The sequence below is a fragment of the Periplaneta americana genome, chromosome 7 (assembly GCF_040183065.1).
Source record: "Periplaneta americana isolate PAMFEO1 chromosome 7, P.americana_PAMFEO1_priV1, whole genome shotgun sequence".
Classification (NCBI taxonomy): Eukaryota; Metazoa; Arthropoda; class Insecta; order Blattodea; family Blattidae; genus Periplaneta; species Periplaneta americana.
In genome coordinates, this window is record NC_091123.1 from 23,176,492 (window position 1) to 23,199,059 (window position 22,568).

The following is a 22,568-nucleotide window of genomic DNA, read 5'->3' on the forward strand; positions in this document are numbered from 1 at the left end:
AAACTAAAATTCCCTATAAATTCTGAATAGTATTATATATAGGTATATAATTATGTTCTGACATTTTTAAATGCTCCTGGTTGCCTTTAAACTGCCACGTGTCAAATATTTTTAAATGCCACGCTAGGTTACAAAGCGATTGTAAAAAGTATATTTTTTGTACTAGTACTTCAGGTATCTGATGAGACGTTTTTGTTTACATTCTCCTCTCGCAATTCTTGCAGAGTGGATGATTGGAGTTACACTCACCCCCACTGCTGAGCAATGTTCTCAAGGTGCGTTGCAACACGTTACAGAACTATTGGACGTATCAGAAAAAAACTATTTGAAAAAACTTGTTCGCATTGACTTTATCTATTATCTTGTAATAAGTTCCCTTTCATCCTGTATGCAGCGTGGAAGTGAAATAAACCTTCTAGTTTGCAGAGCGAATTATTCATATTGAATATAACAAAGAAGTCTAATATCATATCAGTGGGAAGTTTATAGTTTTCGAAATAAAAAAATGTTCTTTTGGATAATTACTGTGCATAGGATCTTGATTTATCTCAATACCAATAGAGAATGTAATAAAGAATATTTTTTTCCTTTGTCGTATTTCGATAGAATGAACTATTTTCGTGTAAATTAAATAAAACGTATTACAATTTGTTGCCTGACTGACAAAACTAGACGCGGCTACCGTGATCAGCTGTTCTTGCTCCATATGAGTTGGTACCGGTAGTCAAGGTCGTCTTGTCCCAATGCCGTTCTACGCTTGGTTTCTGTCAGGATATTAGGCCTAAATATTGTAGATAGTAAATTCAGTGATTTTGAAAATGTTAGTTGAAAATAACAAACATACGTGTCAAAATATTGTAAATAGTAAATGATTTTTTGTGAAAATGCCAATTAGGATATTGTAAATAGTAAATCAGTGTTTGCGAAATTGCTAGTTAATAGTGTAAATTACCGGTGGCAAAAATGTAATCGTGCGCCGAGCCACTGTGTAACCTGCAACGTGCATAGCACCTATGGAGGGAGGCGGACACCCGAAAGGAAAGTGAAGCAACTGTCTCACTTATTAACGGATTTTCATTTTCCTTACGTCAAGCACTTAAATATAATTTTATACAGTACAAGGCTACAGACTATGTTTAGTACTTGTAACGAAGAAAGAAATGAACAATATCACAACCTAAAATTAATTGTCTTCCGAATGTCTCTGTGACAAAGTTTCAAAATCAGGAATTATGTCACTTACTGCCAGTCGTAATTGATCACGAAGGTATTTGTCTGTCAGTCATGATCTAAATTTGGTTTTTACTATTTTAATTGTTGAAAATAATTTTTCACAAACCTAAGTTGTAGCGAACATGGCTTCAACAGAGCAAGCGAAAGAACGAAGCTTCGGATATTTATTTTTTGGCAAAGATTTGAAAGTTCAACATTTGTCAAGTCCTTACAGTAGTAGTAGTATTAGTAGTAGTAGGGTTTAAAAAGGGCGCGTCAGCTACTATGGCTATTTGCGCCCTTATCTAAAATTCTTCATAAAACAAAGACATAAATAAGTTAACAATCAGAGTGCTAAAGAAACTCAAAAGCGTTGTCACGGTAAAACGAGGTACACTCAAGTCTTTACATTTAGCTTTCATTTGACATCACATAGTAAATCAGTGAGTTCAAATTGAAGAGCTAACCGCATTATTCGTACATCTGCTGAAAAAAGGTCGACGTACAGAGATGATGATGATGATGATGATGATGATGATGATGATGATGATGATGATGATGATGATGATAACAACAACAATAACACAGCCTTTTAATGTTTCATCAGTAACATGTAGTATAATGCCGTTTTATGTTATACAACCGTTTTCCTCATAATACTTGTGAACAAATCATACATTTAATATTCTCATCATATTGACAGCAAAAAAATGCGTCCTCCCATCCTACTTGGAACTTTCGTACATGGTTTCGAGAGAGACATATGCCACTCGCAGGTCAGAGACAAATACAAATGGAACGGAGTTTGACTCCAGTGTTGTTGATACAGCGTCGTAAAATAACCCAATAAAAATATAAAAAAAATTGACTCCAATGAGTGAGAGGGTGGGGGTTGGCGGAGGTTAGAAGCAAGCACAGCTATCACTGCGAGCCACAATGTCTCGCGGGTCACGTTCTCGTCACGGCTGGTGTAAATAGTAAAGTTAGTGTTCATGGAAGTGTTAGTTAAAATTACTGTTTTCCTGGAGATTTCAGATCGATTTGAATACAGTTTCCGTATTGAATACGATTTCCCAGTTCCCTGTTTTCATGCAATTTTCAACACGTATTGAACGATCTGAATACGGAGATTAACGATGGAAAGTAGTTATGTTGTCATAGTCATGTTAGCATGTTGGTCTGTAGGCCTTAGCTATAAACATTAACGAATTTTCTTAATAAGACGCATGAAAAGTTAACATTCTGGCTGTTAATGAAGAATGGTAATAATGGCTTTCAGGAAAATACAAAATATCATGTGTTACAACACGCCTTTTCAACATATAGTGCGTAATTGAGCTCAAAACAGCTGATACATCAAACAAATGACGATCGATCACGCGCTTGGGCATTACGATGTATCCAGCGTGCTTAAACTTTCGATGCAATTATTTAATTAACCACACACTAATCTCAAAAAGTATAATACATGTTTTTGTTTATTTTCATGTAATCTATACCTTCTTTAAATGCGGAGGGTTATATCGCTTCCACTCTAATTTATTGTCCATTAAAAGAAGAAAGCGATTTAAAACATGAATACCAATCATGAATTAAAAGTATGTAATTCGTTGCTAAGCAATACCAGTCAGAGGTCTGAAGACACATCAGAACGCAAATTATAAGCATGAAACCCAAGTTTGACATCACTTGCAAATAATAACAAGCATAAAAGGTTTAGAATAATAAATTTCTTCAAACATTATGCAGTTAAAGAACCAATTTGTACGAATGCGATGTAAAATTCAATTTCATTTGTCCACAGTCGTCTAATAGCTGCCAATGTGGTACTTATACAAGGTCTATAAATTGAAAGTATTAAACCGAGATAAATCGAAAAGCGTAGGTGGCTTTGTTGTCAAGAAAACCAACGAAACTAAGGAAATGATTCCTATTTTTTATGTATATGAATTCATGCATCCTTCTTTGGCCAAACAGGATAAATAATTCAATCGGAGCTAAAAGGAACTAAGTCACTTTTCACAACTTTTTAGGAGAAGCAAAAAAACGTTCCACTAATAACACAAATGTATATCTATTTTTATTTTTATATTAATATTTTTATGTTATAGAAGACAAAATAATATTTAAAAGTCTGACTTAGTTCCTTCTTCCACCGTTCGATGCGCATGACATCCGTTGTTCAAATTGTTGCATAACCCAAAACTGCATATTCTGACTTAGTTCCTTTTAGCTCCGACCGATTCTGTAATTAAATGTAGATACCGGTACTTGTCTAAGTTGTCAAGTATCTAAAGATTCTGAATTAGAAAAGGAAATATACAGACTGTTCCATTTGTATCGTCCTGATTTCAAATTTTAGTAATAAATTATTGTGGCTGTATTCTTCTCTTTTCCAGGTGGCAAATGGTGAAGTAACTCTCCATGTTAAAGTGATTTTTTTTTTACTTAACGAAAAAAACTGCAAGTAATGGTGTTTGCAGCAGAAAATGTGAAAATGGCTACCAATGTGGAGAAGGTTCAAGTTGTGTTGAATTTTGATAAGTACAAATTCAAGTTCACAGTTGATCCGGAGTTGCTCTCGGGCGCGGGTTCGATTTCCGCTTAGGTTTTTTCAGAGGTTTTCCTCAACCGTAAGGCAAATGTCAGGTAATCTATGGTGAATCCTCGGTCTCATCTCACCAAATATCATCCCGCTATCATCAACACCATCGACGCTAAATAACCTCGTAGTTGATACAGAGTCATTAAATAACAAAGGAAAAAACAATTCAATTAACAGTGTAATTTTTTTAGTTGGTTATTTAACGACACTGTATCAACTACTAGGTATTTAGCGTCGATGAGATTTGTGATAGCGAGATGAGGCCGAGGATTTGCCATAGATTACCTGGCATTCATCTTACGGTTGGGGAAAACCTCGGAAAAAACTCAAGCAGGTAATCAGCCCAAGCGGGGAACGAACCCGCGCCCGAGCGCAATTTCAGACCGGCAGGCAAACGCCTTAACCGACTGAGCCACGTCGGTGGCTTTAACAGTGTATTCGACTGTATTTTTTTTTGTCTACTATCAGTTTACAAACTATTATTAATGTTTGACATTTTTCAAAAACAATTTGTTACGAAAATACGAAGTTTAAAAATAACTATTATGAACATTCGGTTTCAACGATCGCTTTTCATCATGATCGTCGTCGCGGGTGATCAGTAATTGAGATGTAATTATTTGTAATGGATAAACTCTTAATAAAGAAAACTGTTCAAAATGAAGCTGCAGTGAAATGGGTTGTAGTTTTTTTTTATAACGGAAGTGAAACTAATAGTTCATGTTCATCAACGTTGCAAGGGTGAACAAAGCAGTGAAAGGGAAAAGGCAGCATATAGGCCTAAGGGTCGTAGTTTTTAACCGTCTAGGATTAATCATTTTCCATGTGCATTATATGAAAAATCAGATTATGCTATTTTCTGTAAATTATATAAGAAAACTGTTGGAAAACAGCAATTCAGGTTTTCTTGGAGAGTCCTGCAGAGACCTGCCCCCCCCCCCCGCCCAATATTTCAAAGAAATCTAATCTTCATCTTACGATGTTTGGTGACGTAGGCTATATACGTCCGTTGATGTGACATATTAATGAATTTAAATACTATTTTAAAAAAAGGCCCCTTTGCTTGCAATCCTATTTCAATTGCGCATTTATTCCCTTATTCGAGATGAGTTACGTACTGTGTTCGTTCTGAGCGGATATGTTTCTCTCCGATTAGCTAACAGGGAAAATTTCAATGCCGCATATACGAGAATTGAATGAGGAAATTTTACTTGCGGTAGAAGGTGGAACAATTATACTTTTAGATTGTATTACAACTGCTTGTTTATGTGTAGGATTGAAATACGTAACTACAGATGTGTTGAACGTTAATTACAACTGAACACAACTCAATTAAAAGCTATTTCTCATGCTGTTTTACGGTACAGATATGTGAAAAGTGCGTTTATTTTTGTATAAAACTGTACTTCTTACAATTTGTAAACAAATTCTGAAGAAATGTTCTAGAAGTTAATACTGTCTGCATTCTCATTGGCTGAATTAGGTACCAACGTAATAACCAATGCCCTCTGCCTGTGGTGATTTCAAAATTTGCTCTGTTTAGTCCAGCTGTAATGCTAGAGGAGAGAGGTTGTGTTTTGCATTTGAAGAGGTAAGTGAAATTCAAGATTCGTTTTCTGCAAATCATATTTCAAAATTCGGGGACAATGTATTTATGTTTTAATTCCAAATTTATAACTTTACAGAAGTAATTAACAAAAATGTGCAGTTAGCATTTGAAACTTCAGATTAAATTTATATGTGAGTTTCAATAATTTAACTTTCCATGTAGTGTACATTAAATAATTTAATATACGGAATTATATGTTAATAAATTCTTAAAAATAATCTGAACGTGAACTGTAAGTTAATACTGTTGTAGACGAAATTCGATACGTATATAAAGTTCAATTTTTCTATGTTCAATATTAGTTTCGAGAGCAAAATAGAATATTAATTTTCGTGAAACACTGTTGAAAATGTATGGCATTTGTGAATAAGTTATATTACACGCAACTTTTTCGGGCTAAATTAACGCACGAGGAATTCAAGTAATTTAGGAAGTGAAAATCATTGAATTTATAAAGGACTTTTTTTTTTATGAAGTTTAATATTGTTAGGTTATACTTCAGTGAGCCACGGTGGTATTTTCGTAGAATATGAATATTTTCTCTGGACCAAAAATGTACAACCACCTGAACTTTCTGTGCGCTAGCTTCTCCCTTTTTCGTTACAATCAATATAATTGAACAATCTTGAATGTCTGCAGAGGATGATTGCATTAAAATGATTCAAAGCGTGAAGATTTTTGTTCGAGAGCAGGAGAGGGTGTTAGCTTAACCCTGGAGAAACCCCGATCAGATAAATTGTCTCAACAAGGATTTGAACCTGAGCCCGCTCGTTTCACAGTCAGACATGGTAACCGTTACTCCACAGCAATGGATAATGTGATTGGATTATTCACTTACCGTACATTAAGATATATGGATCATATGCGGAGACAAAGAGGACGGCAGAAAATAGGAAAGATTGGGGAATGCTGGGTTTGCAATGAAAGACCTGCCCTTGGGCAGAAAACAATGAATGTAGGAAAGGATGGAGCAATTCATCCGTCAATTTCTTCATTGATTGGTCCTGCTCTCTTTCATTGGAATATATTTAATTTATTAATTTGTGCTATCTCGATTTGGGTATTCAGGTTAATGTTCTATCCAATTAGTTTTGCAAGTTGCTATTTTTTTTTCAAAATGGATGTTACTTTCAGTTCTTGCAAAATTCGTCATTTGGTCTCATCTTATGTACCGGTATTTGTTCTGATATAAGTGATCCGTCAAAATTCAAGAAAACTTCTCTGTATGTCGAGTAATGTAATAGTTGTATAGGAATATGAAAATTAATATGTTAAAATATTAGCTGTTAGGGCAGTGGTCGTCAGCACCCGCTAAAATGGGTACAGTGCATGGAGGGTAAGGAACTCTGCTGTCGTGCACAAGGGATAGAGAGACAGCTTATCCACCAGCAGGGATTGCATGCTAGGGCTGTGTCTTGTCCGCGGGGAAGAGACGCTATCCCGAGCGTGCAGTGTTTTGATGACCACTGTGTTAGGGCATATTTGCGTGCGTATTTCTCTGTATTTTTGGTACTTATTACGGCATTGCAATTTGTAAACCTACAGATTTATGGGTAACATGCTATCTGCATTTATTACTGTCTAAATCTCTACAGGACAATGAAGCGACTTCAACATCCGTGGGTATGGTAGGTCCAGGCTCACACCGAGAGATCTTCTCACCACAGATCTACAAGGACATCTAGTACAGGAGTGAGGACTGGTCCTTCGTCATTTCCATGGCCATGGTGGAGTTGGGTCACTACCTGTGCAAAGTTCTGCTAATGCTACCTGACTGCCAGCCTGAGAAAGCACCTCTGACACAGCTGATGTGACGTCATCTGGAAGCACTATGTGTAAGTGGTACCAGAATTATGTATTACATTTTGAATTTTCAAGAAACTTGTTTGTTAAATTTGTCACAAATATGCTTGAAACAGACCAAATCTAATTTTTTCATAACTACCTAAGAGACAAAACTTCATAAAGTTCAAAATTATCAGTACCGGTATAAAAAAGTTAGCAGAATTTAAAACAAAATTCCACTTAAATTTATTAGTGACCTATAGTGAAAACCGTTGTTGGTTATCATGGAGAAATATGGAAAAAATGCTATATTTTGCTCACATATTTTTAATTTTCTGGAAGACATTCACTTGTAACTCTCATCAGGAACGTCCTTAAGGGACGAAGATAGAGAAAATAGAATTTCCTATTTCACATACACCTTTCCTTTTTGGTACACATTAGAGCTCTGCATTTCATTGAGACCAACTGACCAACCAACCGAGAGTCATGATATATACGATCAGTTGCTTGTTCTGTACTATATGCAGCAGGCTGGCTGCGATGTGTCCTGACTCAGCAGAAAGCAAAACACCTGATAAAGCATCACAGCTGACTAGTTGTCTCGGTCCCTCAAAGAGTGTTATAGACTGAAAACTATCTTCGATTGATGTGTTTACAATATGTGCTATAGAAATGTTAAACTGTCTGTTGCCCTGTCATCTGATTATTAATCCTAATCTATCAGATGGAATAAAAATTACAATAAAATGTTTAAATAATAATAAATTAATAAATCAATAAAATAAAATTTTAACAAACTATGTTGTCTATAAGAATAGAAATATAAAGTATAAATAACCCTATAAAAAAAGATACTCTTTATCCTCTAGTTGAATGAAATGGTTAACTTGCAATAATTGTGTTATATTCGTAATTGCACAGGACAAAAGTAAATATATTAAAGAAACCAAGGAGTATACTTTAGATAAGATTGAACAAAAATTATTAATTTTAAAGCCAAATGGCGTTTTTTTTATTCTTTCAATTTTGAAATAACTTCAGCAAGAATTTTGTTTGCTGCATCCTTGATATTTCGTGATATGGTCGTTGAATATGGAATAATAGAATCTGCATCCACCTTACCATAAGTAGCTCCAACGTCAATCATTGTTTGCGAGTAAGCGTTTATTTATATGCATTGTAAAAATATTAAGCAAAGTGAACATGTAGATTTGCTTTATTTTTGTTAAATACTGTGACTGAAATAGTTCGTTGTCTTTGGAAGAAATTTGAGACACATTACAAAATCTGTTCTTTTTATGTAATCGCTTATTTAATAAGCTACATTAAAAATTTTCATTACTAATATGAATTCGACAAGATGGATGCTGAATAACATTATTGATAATATAAATCATTATTTCATTTAAAGAATTGTGTTACTTAAAAATTATTTTGCTTGTTTAAATATGTTAAAATACTTCCTAATTTTCGTGCTATCTGCAATAAAAATAAAATAGGAACTTTAAAAGGTGATGTAATTGTAGTGCAATAACCTCAAGCGCTTGTGACTGACAGTAAATGTTTCAATTGGTCGGTTATAAATTCTTGACTGCATGTGCTCGAGCATATCATTTCTTGGCTGCCTTCTTCACAACCAAGGACTGATCAGAGAGCTTGGTCGGTCGTTTCCAAGGGAATGCAGAGGTCTACTACACATGTGTATCGTAGCATTTTAGCCTAAGTGTTAACAAAATTAACTTTCATCGTAAATTTATTTTTTCCGTTATCCATATTTAAAAAAAGGGAGGGTTCAAAATTCTACTCATATAAATTTCATTCAGTCATCTTTATACAGCACCATTCCTATGTTAGGAAGAGAACTATGCATTCATTTTTTTAAATAATCTCGGATTACAGAGAAAATAAATTTTTGAAATATCCACAACATTTTAAAATTCTTTTATTCGTCATAATTATACATTTTTTTATTTTTAAAAGTTGAGTTAGAAAAAATGCATTCATACATTTGTTAAGAGTGGTATGAATATACAGAAAAAAAAATCAGATTCTTAGTTTCTGTGGTTTGGTTGAAGAGAAATCCACAAAATATTACAGCGGAGTAAAATGACTTCATTTGACACTTCAAGAGTGTGGACCTTTACAGGCCTTTAAATATGATATTAGGAAGCTTTCAAATCATTTTATGCGCTGGAAACTTTGAAAATTTATAGAGTACGGTATTAGGAACGATTTACAGAAAAAAAGAAAAATCAAATTTTTCTCCAAAAATTTTTATATTTTCCCTGTATTTATCTATATATTTCTTAATTAGCTGATAACAATATCAGCTTTCCTCTGGATCGTTTTTCCATGACAGCAATATCTTGATGCAAATCTTTGTTTTTATCACACAGGTTGGGAGAAAAGCAGAGAGGACTGGTCCTTCAGGATTTCCATGGTCATGCTGGAGTACTCTGCTACTGCCAGCCTGACACCATCTAACCCCTGGGCTCCCATGATGCAGCTAGCCTCGAGAGCTGTTGGTGTTGGTGACGAGCACGTAGATGGTGCTGTGCTCAGGCGATTGGACCACATGTGGATGCTGCTGGTGCAGCCCACATTCTCTAGATGTTCAGGTGAGCAAAATAATATTCCCTTGAACATATAACAGTTACAATGACTAAAATGGTGAAGCATCAACAAACTCTGTTTCTGAGGTTACTTGGTTATCTATTGGTCTAGAACAGGCCTGCACAAGGTTTGCGCTCTCCGAGCCGGCTCACAGCTCATGAGCGGAATGCAGATATTAGCTGCGCTCTGTATAAGGGTGGACTGGAAGAAGGGGTGATCTCGTACAAAATATACACAAAAGGAAGTACTATTACGAGTGCTTATGAAATAAATTCCCTTTCAGTGTTTGCAAAACTATCTTGGACTATTATTAATTAATAAAGAAATATTTATTTTACAGAAGTAATAGAAATTCTATAGCTACTTAAATGTATAATATCATTTTGTTATATTTTTATTTATCAGTACATTCAAAACGAGGTTTTATGCTGTTGGCAGCTGAAAGGAACAGTAGCCTAGTGTCATAATGAAACATCAGTTACAAATGTTCGATGTCTGCCTTTATTAAAGTTGATTATAGAAAACAGTTGCTCACAAATATAAATATTGAGCCAAACATAGCAATAATTTTCACAGCCAGCCTGTGTAGTCGTGGATATTATTGCTAATGTTGTTTTCTAATGCCAGGCTTTTGACAATAAAGTCATTTGACTTCTTGCACTGCAATATTTTTCAAAGATATTATCATTGTCAGCCACTGCAGCACAGATTTTGAGGTGTTCCGAATCCATTTCTTGGTTTGAGTTGCATAATGGGCAGTTAGGGGACTGATATATTCCAATTCTATGCAGGTGTTTGGCCAAACAATCATGGCCAGTTGCCAATCTAAATGCAGCTACAGACGATTTTCGTGATAAATCGGGAATTAACTGTGGATTATGATGCAGAGAGTTCCATTTTTTCCCTTGAGATTGCTTTTTTTCCCCTTATTGCTAATGTTTAGTCTTGTAAAACTCAACCAGGCTAGTAGTAATATTCAAACGATCTTTAGTCCTTAGGTCACATTGAAGATCAATAAGTTCGAGCTGTAAATTGTTAAATGTTATGTTCTGTCTTTTACATTCCTCCATACTGTACTGTAGCAGTAGGTAAGCAACGTGAAACAGTTACTGAAAATAGGCCTACACACTGCACTCCACTAGACAACTGAGTGGTCGTTTCCCTCTCCTCTACCCATAGCAAGTCTGTCATTCTGACTTATCTTTCTCTCCGTTTCGGCGAGCGGTAAACTCGGGCGTGCGCTCATTGAACGCTGTTTGTGCAGGCCTGGTCTAGAATGAAACTGTACACAAAGACCTTGAAAAATAAATTTACTTCATAAATCATTGTCTTCATCACTAATTGCACACAGGATGGGAGGAAAGCAGTGAGGACCGGTTCTTCAGGATTTCCATGGCCGCTGGAGTTTGTGTCACTGTTCCTGTGCAGCACTCTGCTGCTGCCAGCCTGATGAAGCATCATGTAGCTGGTGCTGTGCTCGGGCGATTAGACCACATGTGGATGCTGCTGGTGCAGCCCACATTCTCTAAGATCCACAGGTGAGAAAAATAATACTCCATTGAACATATAACAGTTGCAAATCTAGGATGTGAAAGTGAAAGCGTGGGGGGGGAAAAATAAAAGAGGAATAGAAGAAGACGAAAGAAATAGAAAGACAGAGATAGAAATAAAGCAGAGACGAACAGTAAAGAAAGGTCAGAACCTGCGACAGCTGAGGATATAGCAGAGGTATTAGATATGATTAAAAAATGTGGGGATGTGATCAAAAAGTGCTAGTAAAGGGAAATTATAATTGTAAATGATGAAGTATAGGGGAGAGAGAAAGTGTAGAAGCTTTTTTTTTTTTTCCTTGGGGATTAATTGAAGTGAATTTTTATGGCTGGCAGAGTAACTATCTCATGCCCCCATGTTTTAAATTGCTTCCAGTGCACTTCATTAGAACCAGGTACCCAGCTTTGAAGCCGTTAGCCCTGTGAACTTACAGTATAATTATTTTCCCCTATTATCATAATACAGGTTTATTATCTAAGAAATTAGCAAATTCTTTGTGATAGTAGAAGAGAAAGAGTGGGGGAAGGGAAGTGGAGTGGTCTGTGGCCCGTTAGAAGCTGATGTGTAGAGAGAAATATAAGTATTTATAGGAAGTGAGAGTAGTGTGAAAGGATTAGGTGTAAGTGGAATAGTGAGAAAGTGAAAGTGAGCGCAAATAGGAATGAGTGAAAATAGTGAAAAAGGGTTAAGAGAAATGAACAAGTGACAGCATAAAATTAGTACTAACATTTGAACGTTGGAACAGTAAAGGAATATAAGAGAGAGATAGGAGAAAAGGTCAAAGAACAAATAGGGCAAATAATTCAATATGATAATTTGTAGAGAATAAGTGAAATTTAAATCTTGGTGAATAGTAGTTAGAGGAAAAGGGGGATTTGAAAGGCGTATATAATTTTAGATATATTACGATTAATGATCAAATAGAGAATAGCAAACGAAATGTAGGAAAAATACTGAAGGGGAGATTGAACAAGTAATAAAAAAGGTACATAGTGTAATTGCGAGAATTTGTGTAGATGCGTACTGCAAATAATATGCTACTGTAAGATGTTAATGGTGGCACCGGATACAGAAATGTGAGGTACACCATTATATGTAAAGAAGTGCTGTGACCAAATATATATAACAGTTGCATTGACTAAAATGGTGAAGCATCAACAAATCCTATTCTTGAGGTTACTTGGATATCTATTGGGCTACAATGAAAGTATACACAAAGTCCTTGAAAAATAAATTTACTTCATAAATCATTGTTTTCATCACTCATTGTACACAGGTTGGGACAAAAGCAGTGAGGACCGGTCCTTCAGGATTTCCATGGCCGCTGGAGTTTGCGTCACTGTCCCTGTACCATCTACTCCTGGGCTCCCATGATGCAGCTAGCCTCGAGAATTGTTGGTGTTGTTGAGCACGTAAGAGGTGCTGTGCTCGGGCTATTAGACCACATGCAGATGCTGCTGGTGCAGCCCACATTCTCTAGATGCACAAGTGAGTAAAAATAATACTCCCTTGAACATAAAGGGTGCTATTTCCGGCTATCCACTGGTTACTTGTACAGAATTCAAATCATATCATATCGCTAACACTGGTTTATGAATATGAAAAACGCTGATCATCCACCGGAAGCCTGCGCTAAGAATGTCTATGAATACGGCCCAAAGTTAACAATGACTAAAATGGCGGAGCATCAACAAACTCTATTCTTGAGGTTACTTGGTTATCTATTGGCCTACAATGAAACTATACACAAAGCCCTTGAAAAATAAATTATCATATTTTCAGTGCAAGAAATATTGTAAAAATTATACATTATTTGAAAGTCTAAAAATATGATCACGCAGAAAATAGTGTGCAGTACGCACGTGTTGTGTGTAACAATCTTGGAAATAGGAATGACTCGATTTCGTCTAGTCTTTTCTAACTTTACCGCAATACTTTTATAAGACATGCTTACTACCCCTGTTTCACTATATTTTACTCATTTCTTTTTTTTTTTTAATTTTCTAGAATACCTTCACTGTAACTTGCATCACTCATCAGGAATATTTTTAACTAGCTGTAAACAGTAGATGGCTTAGATAGCACGCATTCTTTGATCGTGCCGTTATGTCCTGCAGATTTGTGACTGAAATACAGTATATCCAGCCATTTTAGACTTTAATCCCATGTAAAGTCGGAGAAAACGTAGGATCTCGATTTTTTGTGGTTGCTAGTAGCCCTTCAGGGCTCCTACAGTAAAGGGGGCGAGACTCTGTCTCTTCATACTCATGTTAGAAAAAATCTTCTAACAACTGATTTTGATTGTTTTTTAAACTTTGCCAGATCCTACTGTCCATATCCTTTTGGACACAGGATTGTTCCTTGCACTACAATTAGAGCTTGGGGACTTCTCTGCGCTACATACATCAGCTTTCTTCCCGCTCCACATTCACGGAGTTATGCTGGCGAGAATGTTCGTAAAAGAGTGGTTTAGTTTTTTCGAAATTCAACTTTTGTTCAGGATTCCCATTTCAATGCTACTGCATCTGACATGGGTATGGGTGAATGCACATTGCAATCAATTTCTTTAGTGCCATTATATCCCATAGATCTGAAAAATTTCAATCACACGTAAAATCTGTTTGAGGAAACAAAGGAACTAGATTTTTTGCTGGTTACTAGTAGCTCTGTGGAGCTTTTATAGTAGTGTTCTCCATCTCTTTGTTAGCTTTGTTCTTATTTTCGAAAAATAAGGGCCATATTCATAGACATTCCTAGCACGGGCTTCTGGTGGATGATCAGCGAACTAACGTTTTTTCGTATTCATAAAACAGTGTTAGCGATATATGATATGATATGAATCCTGTACAAGTAATCAGTCGATAGCCGGGTCTAGTTTAGCATGCGTGTAGTGCAGGCTAGTGAAATGTCTATGCATAGCACCCTAAATCTCTTCCAAAGAGACAATTTTGACTTTAATTTATTGGGTTCTACTGTTAATATGCTTGGGCGCACAGAGTTGTCCCTTGGACTACAATTGAGGACCTAATATTCTAAATGTACTAAGTGACGAAAACAACTTTGAGATATTGATGAAAAACTCACTGCGAAATGCATGTTGAGATACCAACAACACCATCTTTTGGTGCTCGAATGAGTCGCTTACAGTTGAGCTACAACAAAGACAATTTAGTATGATATTCTCATATGGATGTTTCTCCCTCAGACTGAATAAAATGATATTTGAAAAACTGGCACTTAGCACACATTTAGAATGTTAGATTTTCAGTTATAGCTCGTGGACCTTCTGTCCTACATACATCAGCTTCCTTCCTGTTGCACATTTGGTGGAGTTATGGTGGCGAGAATGTACGCGAAAGGGTGGTTTATAAACTTGCGCTAGTTTTTTTTCTTTTCTCTTTTTTTTAATTCAACTTTTGTTCGGGATTCCTGTTTTGATGCTATCGTGTCTGATTGGGTTACAGGTAAATGTAACACCGTGCTCTGTCGATCGCGCCATTATATCCTGTAGATTCATACTGAAGTATTCCCGGCCATTTTGTTAGGCTTAAAAATTTTTAACTGACAAGGGAGGAGCTCGATTTTTTAGTGGTTACTAGTAAGTAGTCTTGCGAGGCTTCTACAATACAGTGGGTGGGATAATCAGGCTCTTCATTTTCATTTTCGAAAAAAAGCCTCCTCCTAACAGATGATATTGATGGTTTTTTAATTTGCGGAACTCTACCGTTCATATGTTTAGGGGCATGTAAGTTCTTGTAACTGAGAACGCCAAAATTTTCCGGCTATTTCTGATACACTTCTAAATTTGGAGGTAACTCAGTGGGTGTTTCCATATTGGTGGCCCAAGTGCACGCGATCATGCCCCACCTTCCACCTCCTGACTGTACCTACCAGTGGCGGCTCCTGCATATTTCTTAAGAGGAAGAAAGAAGTTAACAGCGCAAAATGATACATTCTTGAGAGAAACGTGCTACAAATTAGCCTACATGCATACATGTAATACCAGATAGTATTAGGGTTGACCTTCCCTTTTGTATAGAAATAATCTGTTCTTGTAAACTGAGTTTCCTAAATTGTCCAAAATATGTTTTCACTTCCATTCATTGTTGGATAATTGCACAAATTAACAATTACAAGGAAATTCACAAACTCGCAGCATTTTTCGCGCACACTACAGCATCACACGTGTTGGAAGAGACTAGCTACTAACACATAACCAGAACCGCTTTACGGAAGTGGGAATGGGAAATAATCTGTTAGGGAAGCGAGAACACTGCACCCACTCACGTGGTCTGTGTTGCCACATGTACATTTTACAAGTTCAGCATCACATGCTTTTGAAGAATGTCAGTTCTGGTAAAATCATATTACCATTATTGTTCAAAGCTGCCAGTGGCCGATTAATTTTTTATGTTAAAATAATGTAGTTTGGGGTACTTTCAATTTCAAATATATTTGTACAAAACTGACAACTTGGCTGTTGTCCTGTCTAGTAGACAATGAATGGAAGTCAATTTCAGGGGCCAAAAAGATCTGCGATACTAACGTAGAACTACTTCCTCTTTGTTTTATATAAATCTATCTTCAACTTTCAGATATCTTCGAAACTTTCAAACCATGAGTAGTAGCTTATATAAAGTGCAATGAATAATATATTTTGTTTTGTAATTTAAAAAAAAAGTTTATATGGTGTCTTTCATAGCTTTGTGTTAAAACTGTTTTTATTGTGCCTCCTCCTAGATGACTTGTTATAGTCTGGTTGAATGCAGCATCGTTAGATGGCAGCGGTAGCGAGTTTGCTGCAAGCCCAGTCGGTTTCTATTTCCTGCCCATGACTGATTCAGAGGAGGATCTCCTCCCTCTCCATTTACTTGCTTTAAAACTCTGCTTCTTTCTCTGGCCGCTAGTGCACTGTTGTCTATGTGTGTTAACTGCAATAAAGGAGGAAAGGACTGACTTTCCTCCACACAGACAATCTCGCATCTTTTTTCACAGTTTTATAGCAGCACATGAGTGCGCGTCGTTTAAAACTCGATCAACCGAGGTTTTCTTATAGCTGTGAACTTAAAAATTATCGAATCTTCCTCGAATTTCAAGGCATATATTTCATTTGGTATTTACTTTCAAAAGAAGAAAAATGTGAGGACGACATTCCTCCCTTCCCTCCCCCGAGAAACCGCCACTGGTACCTACCATATCACACCTCCTCTTCTTTTCTGTTGTATCAGTGCCTCCTTGTTTGTCTCTTCGTACTTTTATAATCTGTAATATTGATGGCTAAGAAGTGATTCTCATATCTACAAAAATGGTAATTTAGTATAACTAAATTATTATTTAGATTAACTACATAATTATGTTCACAAAATTGGGCAGTTAACTAATATTTTGTCCTCAAGTAGAAGATCTTGCAAAACAGAAACATTATAAAAAGTTCGTCTATTTTGAGAAAAATTAATTTTTAAAACATTTTTTTTATTCATATGCAAATTTACAGTTTCGAGGAACTATCACTTCTTAGCCATCGATATATTTAGTGTTGTAATGCCACATTGATGTTTTAACTGTAGAGTAATAGAAAATGTTCATTTGCAGACAGAAGAAGAGGGATGTGGAGCTGGTGTCAGCTGGACTAGATTCTGCAGTGGAGGCTTCCAAAATTGCAGGAAAAACAGGCAAGTGTTTATTTGAAGTATGAATATAACGTGATATGTATGACGGTTATTTAAAATTAAACTTTCATCCTTTTGCTTTTCTCATTCTGCGTAGAAGAAAAAGTATTCTGTAAAAATTATTCAATATTCCATTATTACAATGTCTTACAATTACATGAAAAATGAAGCATAATGTGGGTTGTTCTAATGATAATGTATAGCACCTCTTTCCAGTTCAGAATCCACTACATACATATTTCTATTTCACTTATTTTACTGTATGGTACAGAAAGAAATCTGAAAATAGCATGGGAAAAGTTGCTGCACAGAGATTGCATGTATAGAATCACTAAGCATCGCAATACTTTCTCTTTATATTTCATATGTAATGGGCAGACATAGACTAGATCTAATTGTTATAAGAAACATTCCACTTACAGTAAAGCCATTTTTTAACACATATCAAAAGGACTTATTTTTTTTTCTTAAAGGTTGACTCTGAAAAAATTAATGGGGAGGGGTGATTGACTATAAGAACATACCAGTCTATGAAAAAATCAGAGTATTGTATACAGTGAAACCTCTCCTTACGGACACTTCCAAGATACGGACACTCCTCATACAAGGACAGATTTTTATGTTCCAACTGAAATAATATAGAAATAATGATAAATTTAACTCTCGTTTATGGACACTCTCAGACACGGACAGCTGTTTCACAGTTCTAAAGCTTGCTTTACCTCCTGACTGCGGACAGAACTTGGATTTCAAGACCTACTGTGTTACAAAAATGGAAAATTTAGTTTTGAGAACTGTACAGAAATTCCTTAACATGAAAGAAGACAATAAGGGTCTCGTAGGCTACCACTAGCCCAGCAGGTTACCCCTTGTTATCAGGAAGTGGATGGATAAACAAAGTCATAAAATTTGACTTGTCCGATGGGTCCAAGGTTTCCGCGATCGTGAAATTGTCTTCAACACATGATAGGAATATTCTCTTCACTTCAATCAGTTGTTCTGTTTCGAGAGACATGGCACCTGACCATAAAAGTTAAGTTGAAAACTGTAAATTACAGTTAGGTCCTACTGCATAACTTGTAGACCTAGAATAAAATTGCATGGCACAGTGCTGTATTTTCCTTTTTCGGTCTTATCTACTGAAGTTCAAAGTTGCAGATAATTTACTGTAGACTGTATTTAGAATTAAACTACAGTAATACATTTCATTTAAAGCGTGAAGAGATACATAATGCATATTATAAATTTGTTAGATTGGGGAGCTTCACTCCCAATAAAGAACACCTCCCAGATACGGATAGATTATTACGTCCCTTCGATGTCCGTAAATGAGAGGTTTCACTGTATATCAATTGCCATTCTCCACTTGTCTAGTTTATCCAATGGGGAGTGGTGACGTCAAATTCACTGACCAGCCTAGTAGCCAGTCTTGCAATGTGGTATATAGTAGTGAGAAACACGTCTGAGCAATCAACATCATGGCACATTGTTTTTGGTTGTATTAATCACAGAGAGAGAGAGAATGACACGAAATTTAAATGTACAAATACCAGGACATGACAGAGAGAAAGAAAATTACATGAAATTGAGATATACAAGAACCAGGCCAAAACACAGAACGAACATGACATGAAATTGAGAGACAAAGATGTGGACACGACAGAGAGAAAGAGGGTGATGTGAAATTGAGAGACAAAGATGTGGACATGACATGAAATTGAGACAAAGATATGGACATGACAGAAAGAGGATATGAAATTGAGAGACAAAGATCAAAGATGTGGGCACGACAGAGACAAAGAGGATGACATGAAATTGAGAGACAAAGATGTGGACACGACAGAGAGAAAGAGAATGACATGAAAATGAGATATACAAGAACCAGGAAATGACGGAAAGAAAGAAAATGACATGAAATTGAGAGACAAAGATGTGGACACGACAGAGAGAAAGAGAATGACATGAAATTGAGATATACAAGAACCAGGACATGACGGAAAGAAAGAAAATGACATGAAATTGAGAGACAAAGATGTGGACATGAAATTGAGATATACAAGAACCAGGACATGACGGAAAGAAAGAAAATGACATGAAATTGAGAGACAAAGATGTGGACATGACAGAGAGAAAGAGAATGACATGAAATTGGGAGACAAAGATGTGGATACGACAGAGAGAAAGAGGATGACATGAAATTGGGAGACAAAGATGTGGATACGACAGAGAGAAAGAGGATGACATGAAATTGAGAGACAAATATGTGGATACGATAGACAGAAAGAGGACGACATGAAATTCAGAAATGAAGATCAAAGATGTGGACACGATAGAGAGAAAGAGAATGACATGAAATTGAGATATACAAGAACCAGGACACGACGGAAAGAAAGGAAATGACATGAAGTTGAGACACAAAGATGTGGACATGACAGAGAGAAAGAGGATGACATGAAATTGAGAGACAAATATGTGGACACGATAGACAGAAAGAAGAGGATGACATGAAATTGAGAGACAAAGATGTAGACACAATAGAGAGAGAGAGACTGACATGAAATTGAGATATACAAGAACCAGGACACAACGGAAAGAAAGAAAATGACATGTAATTGAGAGACAAAGATGTGGACATGACAGAGAGAAAGAGAATGACATGAAATTGAGATATACAAGAACCAGAACATGACGGAAAGAAAGAAAATGACATGAAATTGAGACAAAGATGTGGACACGACAGAGAGAAAGAGAATGATATGAAATTGAGATATACAAGAACAAGGACATGACAGAAAGAAAGAAAATGACATGAAATTGAGAGACAAAGATGTGGACATGACAGAGAGAAAGAGAATGATATGAAATTGAGATATACAAGAACCAGGACATGACGGAAAGAAAGAAAATGACATGAAATTGAGACAAAGATGTGGACACGATAGAGAGAAAGAGGATGACATGAAATTGAGAGACAAAGATCAAAGATATGGACACGACAGAGAGAAAGAGAATGACATGAAATTGAGATATACAAGAAGAAGGACATGACAGAAAGAAAGAAAATGACATGAAATTGAGAGACAAAGATGTGGACATGACAGAGAGAAAGAGAATGATATGAAATTGAGATATACAAGAACCAGGACATGACGGAAAGAAAGAAAATGACATGAAATTGAGACAAAGATGTGGATACGATAGAGAGAAAGAGGATGACATGAAATTGAGAGACAAAGATCAAAGATATGGACACGACAGAGAGAAAGAGAATGACATAAAATTGAGACAGATGTGGACATGACAGAGAGAAAGAGGATGACATGAAATTGAGAGACAAAGATGTGGACACGACAGAAAGAGGATGACATGAAATTGAGAGACAAAGATGTGGACACGACAGAGAGAAAAAGAATGACATAAAATTGAGAGACAAAGATGTGGACACGACAGAGAAAGAGAATGACATGAAATTGAGAGACAAAGATGTGGACACGACAGAGAAAGAGAATGACATGAAATTGAGGGACAAAGATGTGGACACGACAAAGAGAAAAAGAATGACATAAAATTGGGAGACAAAGATGTGGACACGACAGAGAGAAAGAGAATGATATGAAATTGAGAGACAAAGATGTGGACACGACAGAGAAAGAGAATGACATGAAATTGAGGGACAAAGATGTGGACACGACAGAGAAAGAGAATGACATGAAATTGAGAGACAAAGATGTGGACACGACACAGAGGAAAAGAATGACATAAAATTGAGAGACAAAGATGTGGACACGACAGAAAGAGAATGACATGAAATTGAGGGACAAAGATGTGGACAAGACAAAGAGAAAAAGAATGACATAAAATTGAGACAAAGATGTGGACACGACAGAGAAAGAGAATGACATGAAATTGAGATATACAAGAACTGGGACATGACGGAAAGAAAGAAAATGACATGAAATTGAGAGACAAAGATGTGGACATGACAGAGAGAAAGAGAATGACATGAAATTGAGAGACAAAGATGTGGACACGATAGACAGAAAGAGGATGACATGAAATTCAGAAATGAAGATCAAAGATGTAGACACGATAGAAAGAGAATGACATGAAATTGAGATATACAAGAACCAGGACATGACGGAAAGAAAGGAAATGACATGAAGTTGAGAGACAAAGATGTGGATATGACAGAGAGAAAGAGGATGACATGAAATTGAGAGACAAATATGTGTTCACGATAGACAGAAAGAGGATGACATGAAATTGAGACAAAGATGTAGACATGATAGAGAGAAAGAGAATGACATGAAATTGAGATATACAAGAACCAGGACATGACGGAAAGAAAGAAAATGACACGAAATTGAGAGACAAAGATGTGGACACGACAGAGAGACAAAAATGTGGACATGACAGAGAAAGAGAAGGACATGAAATTGAGATTACAAGAACTAGGACATGACAGAAAGAAAGAAAATGACATAAAATTGAGGGACAAAGATGTGGACACGACAGAGAGAAAGAGAATGACATGAAATTGAGAGACAAAAATGTGGACATGACAGAGAAAGAGAATGATATGAAATTGAGATATACAAGAACTAGGACATGATGGAAAGAAAGAAAATGACATGAAATTGAGAGACAAAGATGTGGACATGACAGAGGAAGAGAATGACATGAAATTGAAATAACTAAAATAATTATAATAGAAATGAATTGTAAAATGTAGTAATTCAATACTTACTCTTGCATTATTATTGATTGCACTTTTGTAATAAGAGTAACATTCTTCCTCTATTCATAATTTCATGCTCCCTGCACTTACATGGGGTAGTGCTTGTATCTGAGATTATTTTCCACTCCACTGTACGAATTTTATTTTCTGTATTAGATTTTTGAGGCTCAAACTTGAAAGGCTTCATTTGTATCATCACTCATAAAACAACCATCCTGTCAGATACTTTCAGTAAACTGCCTGATGTTGATTGCTAGCAATATTAATATGTACACAGCTTACAGAGTGGCATTGTGGAGTACGAATTGCTTTGTTGTAATCAGTATAATGAGTTTTAAAATAGAGACAAACATCCCAATTATTGATTGTAATGAACTCTTACTGGTCACTGTCTTGTAAAGCCTTGGTTTTTCTGAACTGATGCATGTGAGGCCTGCCTCTCAAATCTGGATTATATGAGAGTGAGTGGTTTCTATAACTGTGAGGTATGCAGATCTTGCACCTCACAGTTATAGAAATAACTCTTGTGTAGTCTGGATTTGTTGCATGCGTTGGTTCAGAAAAACCAAAACTTAAGGAAAGTGATCAAAAATCCATTCAGATATATTAATTCAGAGTAAAATGTTCCTCAATATTAGAATCAATTACACTGTTAGAATACTACTCCTGTTGAAATCTTTCTTGAAGAACTGGCAAATTAAAAAGAGGTTTTACTGTATTTTGTTCATTATGATGAGGAAATGGGAAACAAGTACTGTACAAGGTGTATGCAATATTGCACTT

The 22,568-nt window shown here is 36.0% G+C and overlaps 1 protein-coding gene across 1 annotated transcript; it reads left to right on the forward strand.

The window, feature by feature from the left end:
• Window positions 1–5,228: 5,228 nt before the first annotated feature.
• LOC138702685 (uncharacterized) lies at window positions 5,229–17,050 on the forward strand. The gene is made up of 6 exons (XM_069830012.1): window positions 5,229–5,408; window positions 7,022–7,261; window positions 9,611–9,832; window positions 11,179–11,365; window positions 12,655–12,866; window positions 16,971–17,050. The coding sequence occupies exons 2-5, from the start codon at window positions 7,258–7,260 to the stop codon at window positions 12,671–12,673; spliced, it is 432 nt and encodes a 143-aa protein (XP_069686113.1). The 5' UTR covers window positions 5,229–5,408; window positions 7,022–7,257; the 3' UTR covers window positions 12,674–12,866; window positions 16,971–17,050.
• Window positions 17,051–22,568: the final 5,518 nt, after the last annotated feature.